At 38.9% G+C, this 8,599-nt stretch overlaps 1 protein-coding gene across 1 annotated transcript; it reads left to right on the top strand.

Annotated features, from left to right (window-relative positions):
- Positions 1 to 2,043: 2,043 nt before the first annotated feature.
- tank (TRAF family member-associated NFKB activator) lies at positions 2,044 to 7,057 on the top strand. Its single transcript, XM_085765693.1, has 8 exons — positions 2,044 to 2,105; positions 3,094 to 3,235; positions 3,518 to 3,626; positions 3,816 to 3,886; positions 4,715 to 4,773; positions 4,875 to 4,993; positions 5,549 to 5,946; positions 6,617 to 7,057. Exons 2-8 carry the CDS (start codon positions 3,137 to 3,139, stop codon positions 6,785 to 6,787), a joined length of 1,026 nt encoding a protein of 341 aa, XP_085621819.1. The 5' UTR covers positions 2,044 to 2,105; positions 3,094 to 3,136; the 3' UTR covers positions 6,788 to 7,057.
- The last annotated feature ends 1,542 nt before the right edge of the window (positions 7,058 to 8,599 follow it).

Raw genomic sequence — 8,599 nt, forward strand, 5'->3', positions numbered from 1 at the left:
GAAAAGATTTTCAGACATGCATAAGGCATAGCCTGCCTTATTGACCCTTTACCACGACATAAGAGTCCCATACAATATAAATTCTGTCATTTATTTTTATTTTATTTTTTTAAACTCACCAGGGGGCACTAAAACATAGCAAAGTGGAGCCCTGGATTAACAGTTTGCGGATTAATTTTCAGGTTAAAATCAGTGGATGTAGATTGGAGTTGTGGGGGATCTATTTTTAGATCTAAATTGTGCAGTGTGAGAGAGATCATAGTGAATAAGTAAAGGAAAACACATAAAAATAGAGAGTATTCACTTCACTACATATTTCCAAAACAGAAATAACTTCAACAACAAAGCAAACCACAGAATAAAAGTTATTGTGTGTGACAGTTTGTGAAAATGAGTTAAACTATTACACAGAGATGGTAAATGCTCAGACATCCCTCATTTAACACTGTGGGAGCGTCTCTCTGGGCAAGGCATATCATATTTCTTGTTGTCAGCCAATTTTCAGTTTTTGTCTCTCACCTAAATGTTTATAAAATAAATGAATGTGTACTTCAACAGTACTTTTTTTTTTTTTTTTTGCTTTCTTGTAGGGCTTGCTTCTATTGGTAGCTTTGAGTTGTTGATATACAGTAGGCCTAACCTACTGTACTTATATGGCAGCAGGACATTAGGATAAAGCCCATATTCATATTAATATTAATCATAAGGAATCAAGGAAGTCCCCCAATGTAATGAAGTGGTGCCTGGTGTGTTTTGTAAAGCTTTTGTACAAAGTCAAATGTCTGCGACTCAGAGGATTAATCAATACACAGCAAATACTTTTATGTAAGATGTTCTTTTTGTTTGCTTTTTTTCCTTTTTTTTTTTTGCAATTGCTATTTGTAGAAAATATAAAACATAGCTTATTTGTTCAAGTGGTCACATAGACACACTGATGCAGGAGTTTAAATGATTTATAACTAGGACCACATTACAACAATGTATCATAAATACTATCCTGTATAATATTGTAGACTATGTCAATAATAGGCTACTGGAGTCATGTTGCTTCCAATTCACCATAGACCTGTGAATATTCTCATTTGTCCAGGTCATAGTTATCTCAAAGAAATTTAAAACAACAAAACAACTGGACTGGAAGAGGCTTCATCAGTTCATGTTATAATAATCAACTCAAATAATGAAGTCCAGTTGTTTTCAATTTAAATTTCTTTGAAAATTCACCATAGTGCACACAGGTGGCAGTGTATTTGATATTTTCACCCAAGACCCAAGTCTTCTGTACCTGCTTGCCCCAGATTATTAGTGTGTTAAATAGTTAGTTGTAATCTAATCGAAACATAACTTTATATGGGAGTAGGCCTATTCACACAATTGAGACTATAATAACGAGTGTGAACATATTGGCATGTAGCCTACAACACACAGCCACAAGATTATTTTATAGGCTAATGCATCATCCATTTAATATAAAATGTGCATATTTGATAAGGAGTAGGGTACAATGTGAACTAAGGCAGACCCTGCACTAGGCTACTTTCTTTCTTCTTTTTTTTTCTGCTGTGTTCCCATGTAGAATAGTAGCCTACTGTGTTCAGGTTCAAAAACTTGTTTGTTTATTTGTTTGTTTGTTTGTTTTTGCGTGTGGGCCCCTTAGCAACTTTTATCCAACCACACTTATATAGCTACTGCAGCCTCACTATGAAGCCGAGCTCAGTTCTTTCGACGGGGCTTGCAGAAAGGTTAGTATTGGCAGAAAACAAATGTCGGTGAGTAAAATGAGCACAGTACACCTCTGGTTTGGAGACAGTTTAAACATGCACAGCGGTCGGTTTGCAGACGCGTAGGCTGGAAGAACCCTCAACCAGCTAACCACCCAGCTCTCCTCCGCCAGCTCCGCGCTGATTGGCCGAGCCCGGGTAAAAGGCGGAAGTCTACAGACTGGGGATTCCCCGAGGGAAGTTCCCAACTCAACTAGGCTATGTAAAACATACATTGCAATATCCTCTCCGGCGCTTCGTAGCCTCGCATTTTGTAGATTGGGGCGACGACGCTGTGGTGGTGTCAAAACAACAAATTCGACTTTGGCTGTCACTCGAATGAAGGTAAGTGGACACGGAGCGAGGCGAGTCGACCTGTGGGAAGTTGCTGCTCGGTCGCTTTTTATCCACCACCACCGGTTGAATGAGCTATGGCTAACTAACCTACCAGGCACATCCAGCGTAAAGAATACGGAACTGTGTGGATGAGGGTTTGAACGACACTTTAAAGTGCTCTTCTGCTGAGTCCCGGTAGGATCCTTGCGTTACTGTTAATGCCAATTTACAACTCAGCCCCCGCGGGCTTTTATTTTGGCTTCATCCAGGGAGCCAGGTTGCTGTGTAACTACTGTATCACTGACAGCTACTTCCAGCGTTGCTAGGACATTTATTGTGAAAATCCAGCAATAATTGATGAGCAGTTCTGGGTGAGACTGGCATCAGGTTCTTGTGTATTTTGCACCACCTCAACGCGTCTGTGTTAAACAGTTATATAGTGCTGCAACTGCAAGAAGAAGAAGGAAAAAAGCTCAAAAAGTTGTGTAAACATCAGCATAGACACTGGGCTAGAAGTGACAAATATGTAAGAACTGTCCAGGTCAGAAGTCACATATTTGTTGTGCAAGATATTTTACTCATCAATATCTCAGCACATCATTTCGGCAGTGCTAGATCTAGGTGCCAGTTGTTAAAAGGTGAAAACTAAAGTTCTGCTTTTGCACATTAGCTGACAATCCACCGGTGCTGCCAATGTTTTAAAGTGATAGGCAAAGATTAGGAAGTGTATTTGTAGCAGTTTTGGCACAGTCTTTGCTGTTGCATCAGTAGCTTACATAAATCAAGCAAATCATTTGGCACCACTTCACAGAGTTTTAATTATTTTAGCAGTGTGTGGTGACAGGTTGACAGTTGTGTTCATAGAAATGATAAAACAAGTAAAAATATTCACTGAGCATCACAGGTGTCTTTGTTTTTCACCAGTTAAAAAAAGGATGCACCTTTTTTTTTCTTTTTTTTTTAGCACAAATAAAAACATGTGCGATTTTACTCGTAGGGCTCATGTCTGCTGTGTCAGTGATGATTGTGGAGCACACGGCATGGAAAGGAACATCGGAGACCAGCTCAACAAAGCTTTTGAAGCTTACCGCCAGGTCTCAATTGAAAAGGACAATGCTAAGAAGGAGCTGCAGAAAATGGTAACAACGGAGAAAAAACGTTTTCAAGCTTTGTGTTAATGGAGCTAAACATTACCAATATAGCACAGATGATGAGCCATACAACAGAGTGTGTTGCCAGTTTCTCAAATAACTTTTTTGTTACTCACTTACTCGGAGTGTGTTTTCTCATTTTTATGTTTTGTCAGTTTGATTGCCACTTATATATGTAGGTAGAAATGGGACACACATGAATGTATGTATAGGTGTGGGCCAGATTCCAGATATCGGTGCTAAAAAAAAAAATCAACTTCATTTTCACAGACTGAATATTATGAGAGATACACACAAACCCTTCAAAAACAGATAGAGGACCAGCAGCTGTTGATTTCAAAACTTCAAGCTAAGTTGTCAGCAACAAGGCAACCATCAGGTTAGTGAGACGTGCCAGATGATCTGTCTGCTTATATATATTCCTCCAGGACAATTAATTCATGCATTGCATTGCATTCTGGGCTTTGAATAATTCATAAGGGGATGTCATCAATTATACCAAATCTGTTTAATCTAGCGTTTCCTCCTGTACAAACTGTTGATTTTCACTGTTTCACCGGATTCTAAGGAGAGATGAAATGCGAGCCTTGCAACCACCTCCTTGATGGGGCCGGTGCCTATAGGATAAAACAGTACCCGGTACGTTGACTGCACCGATGCTGAGCTCATTCTGCCTCTTACACTGTTAGAGAACTTCTTTATGATGTTTCCCAAACAGGTTTTACTTCATTCTTCCCCACGTGATATAACGTACCAGCAAACATACAGCTTCCTCTCACACACACACACAAGCACATGTTGATAGTACTTCTGCTTGATTGTTGCTGCTCTTGTGAGAACTGGGATGTTATAGGTTCATATTATGTTAGTTAACCGTGAGACTATGGTTAGGCTTGTAGATTTGTAATTCTGAGCAGTGTCATTTCTGTGAGATAAGCATCATCTTTTAAGTAACTTTTTTCATTTATCTCAGTACCTCTGGCTGCACTAGATCAGTCAGACTGCAAATAAAACATACAGTATTTTTTGCAGTTTTGCTAACCCTTGTTTACACTACTCTAAAGCATTCATTATAGTGAAATAGCAGAAATCCTGCTCTTGTTCAGGCGTTTGCCCTGATGAGAAGTTAGGTGTTTTTCATAATGTTTCCATGTTTTCATTTATTTTTTCTCCACGCATTTAAACACTGGCAGACACCTTAGATTGAAGTGCTGCTGTAATAGTATCCAACCTCTCTTTTGCTGCACACAAGGTGCGTCCACTTTTACCTCAGCAGATGGTGCTAGAGGATAATATCACTGCACAGTAAGGCAGATTGAGCTTTACTGTTCATTATCTAACAGGCCAGGAGTCAGTTTTCACAAGTAAAAATAAACTTGCGGTGTATTGATAAAACTGCAAATGTATTAATAATACGCCTCTGGATAACTGGTGTTAATGATTGCTATGCATGTGTCTTTTTTTCAGGAGAATATGGACACTGTTGCTGTTGCTCCTAACATGCCAGCCAACAGCAGCGTTGACTAGTATGTGTCTCTTTTTGCACAAAGACTTCTTCTTATTCTTTTTTGTACAGTTAAAGATCTGTGTGTTTTTCTTCTTACTCTTTTATTTATTTGTTTGTCAGCCAGGACATGCTGGATGTATTTGAGGCAATTCAAGGGAAATTCCGGCAGATTCGGTCTCTAACCCAGAGACAAAAAGATCATCTAAAAAGATTCCATGGAGGAAGTGATACATCAAACGGTAATGTTAATATTTATCAAAAGTAGTTTCATTTAGCTGTTTTTTTAAAGGCCAAACTCTTATTTGGTCTGAATTCAATTACTTAAAATAAACTGTGTTGAATTCAAATGGGTTTGTTGTGTCATAACCACATTTGTGTTTTATTAGCTTTTGCTTTGTTCTGTAAGATAATTAGATTGCAACACCTAAACTAGCACGGTACATGAATACCTCATTGTCCTTTCGAACCATGGCTGGCCACCTTTGTGAAAATTGCATTGATAAACACATTTAATAATTTCACTGACGAATACATGAAGCTGGCTCTGGGTATGGCCTCTATGAGTCATAATATTCATATAATAACAATATAAAGTATAATTTTACCATATTTTTTGTTATATACGTACTGAAAAGACCAGTGTGAGAACACTCTTGAAATGTATTTTATGTCTGTGCAACTTCTCGTATCCTTGCCAAGCTCAAATGTCCTTAAAGCCAGCGCTGAAATACATCAACATGTTGACTGAGATGGAAAAACTGTGTAAAATCTCATGTTTTTCTGCCATCTGACAGATCAGCGGTTCTCCATGCCCATCCAGTGCACAGACCGTACAGCAGAGGCAGAGAGACCCTTTTCCTCAGTGCTAAGGTCAGCAGTGGATATCCCACTCCCGCCCACATCTTTGGCGTCCCGCGGCGCCAGTCCCGAGGACAGGGACTTAGTAGACTCTCTCACCAAACTCAGTGTCAAATTCCCGCCCTCTGCGGACAGTGAATATGACTTCCTGAACAGTGCTACGGAGAGACCCATTGGTCTCACCATGCCCATGAAGCCTCCTCTCAGTAGCATCCCCTCCGCAATGACAGAGGAGGAGCCCGTGGAACTGCCCATGCCTTTTGTCTACCCTGCATCCCCCTCCCACTCAACATCATCTTCACTCTCCCAGGAGAATGTGCGGGGACCCCAGCAGGTGAGAATCACAGGAGAAGGTCTGAGAAAACTAGTAGCAAATTATCAGTTTATGATTGGTCTTTGCTAATGGAGGAGTGAAACAGTGTGAAGTCCAAAAAAAAAAAAAAAAAAAATCCCCTTGGCTAAACTTGAAATGTATTACTGTGTAATGTGTGCTGATTCTTTTTTTACTTAAGCATGGATGCTCTGGTTATATTTGGCATCTTTTGCTGGAAAGTGTGAGCCAGATGGAAGCACATTACAGTCTCTGAATCTGATGAAGCAAGTATGATGGTTAAGTGGGATTTATTTGCTGATGTGTATAAATGCCTAATAAAAAAATTGTGAATGGCATGCAGCAATATCTGCAAAAAAAGTTGGTCCAGTTTTTCATAATAATGATTCTTGCCCTGGATTACATCAACACGGGCATTTTTTATAGACTCTTATGATAGCCAGGATTATCACATAAATAGTGAAATAATTAAACACTTGAGAATAAACCTTTAGCCTTCAGTGCTGCTGAGTATTTTGTTGGGTTGACACAAGACACGTTCATTGTGTTGATGAAAGCAACAGATATCTAAACTTGAGGGCCAGCTGGCCTAGCATGCTTTAATAGAGTGAGTGTACCAGTTGTTAAGAGCATAAATAATATATTGTCTTTTGTGGTTCATCCTGCTCTGCAGCCTCTCTGGAGCCCTGAGCTGTGTGATGCAGTTGACGTGGGGACAGAGCTGGTGACGCCTCAGAGCAGCAGCCCTGATAAATGTGCTTTCTGCCATGCTGTGGTTCCTCAGGACCGAATGAACAGCCACCTCTACTCGCATTTCTCTCATAAGAATGAAGCCGACAATTGACAAGTGGAAGCAGAGACTGACGGGCCAAGGCCTCAACTACTCCAAGACTTTACAGTGTTCATGGTCTGCCATGAACCTGCCTGCCGTGAAGTACATGCGCTGTACTGGATTTGAAATGACACTGCAATAAGACTTGAATCCATTTATTTAATATTGAAGATTTGAATGGTACACTTCTCCGCCCATTATATTTTTCTAATATCGCGCTGCGATTTTACTATAGTGACAATGATGCATAATATGATATGAGCAAATAAAGCCGACATTTACTCTTGCAAAATTTTTTATCATTTGAATCGTTTTCAAAATGCAAACAGTGTGGGTATTCTGTGTATCCATACATAAAGACATCACATATGTTATCAGGTTTTCTTTTGACAGATTTATATATTTTCAGTATAACGTTCAAAAAAAATTATGATATAGAATCATTCATTTTTTGACAAATCTCTTTTCAATAATCTCTGCTGAAATGACAGCAATGTTCCCTTATTATGTTGGCACCAGAATGGATGACATGTTGACTGACACTATTTTCACATGAATCCCCACCGCTATAGACCAAGATGATTCGAAGCAGCTGTATGTCATTACTGGTGCCGAGCTGACAATATCTATAACGCTGAAAGAAGTTTAAAAGTTAGTTTCCCATGTGTTTGATAAATTATAAAACAGATGGCATGGCGTAACATCAGGCACAAGATTATTGTTTCAGTTAGGTCCCCAGTTACCTTTCCATTTGTATCATAATGGTTTTACCTAATGCAACATTATAATTTATCAATGTAAATAATCATATTTTTGGAACAGGATGTGAAGATTTTACTTACTAAAGTATGTCATACATTATCTTGAGATAAGACAATCTTTACCTAATTGAACACATTTTTACTAATTACAAAAAATATTTAACAGTTTCACAAAATGCAAGAAGTGCTGAACGGTGAAATATTCACAATTTGGAAATGGAACAGATGATGTGTCAGTCACTGTCTGCTCATCGTGTTAAAGTGCATCTTTTACAGTATGCGCACCTATCACTCGACTAAACCTGAGTCTCTTCTAAACAGCAGCATCGACTGGTGATTCCTGCAGTATTTATTCACACCTTTGCAAACAATTGCAGTGATTTTCACCAAGCGGTGTGATGATGTTTAAAGGAACGGGAGATGCTGTGAGTGTTGGAACACTTAGTTGTGCAGAGAGGACCTTGCAGCCCTTCAGCTATGGGCTGGTAACACTTGTGCTGGGTAGATGAGCTGGTGTGAAGTCTGTAAACAACCTTTTTTTTCTCTTTACAAGTGTTAAGGCATTATAACTCACCTCCAATAATCAAATACTCCTCAATAGACTGATTTGATTGATTTCTCATTTCAGCCTTAACTGATGTTTGCCGTTGAGCATTTCAAAAATAGATCAGAAGCATGTAAAAAAAAAAAAAAAAAGGTATGTTATAATGCTAATAAGTATTCCAAACTAATGAGTCACTCATTAGATTAAAATAGAAGCTGGATATTACATATCTATTTAATGTAATGTAATGCGCCGCACATAATACATGTATATTTTAAAGAGATGTAAACCTCATAATTTTACATTTCACATCACATCATGGACACCGAGGGGAGAATTTATTCTGATTTTTTGGCAAATACATATCCCTAATGATGCTCTCTGGTTAATCTGTGAAGAGTTGAACATTGTGCAGCCTGCAAGCTTTTCTCTCTGGGATCATGAACAGCTGCTTGCTCATAATTATGTTGTCATTCATTGTTATTTGGAAGAGGAAACTCGTACTGACAGCTAGGATTT

The sequence above is a fragment of the Trachurus japonicus genome, chromosome 21 (assembly GCF_045865225.1).
Source record: "Trachurus japonicus isolate A0001 chromosome 21, Traja_1.0".
NCBI lineage: Eukaryota > Metazoa > Chordata > Actinopteri > Carangiformes > Carangidae > Trachurus > Trachurus japonicus.

Coding starts and splice junctions, on each gene's coding strand:
- tank (XM_085765693.1), top strand. CDS start 3,137: ATGGAAAGGAACATCGGAGACCAGCTCAACAAAGCTTTTGAAGCTTAC. Junction 3,236..3,517: donor AGAAGGAGCTGCAGAAAATG/GTAACAACGGAG, acceptor TCATTTTCACAG/ACTGAATATTATGAGAGATA. Junction 4,994..5,548: donor AGGAAGTGATACATCAAACG/GTAATGTTAATA, acceptor GCCATCTGACAG/ATCAGCGGTTCTCCATGCCC.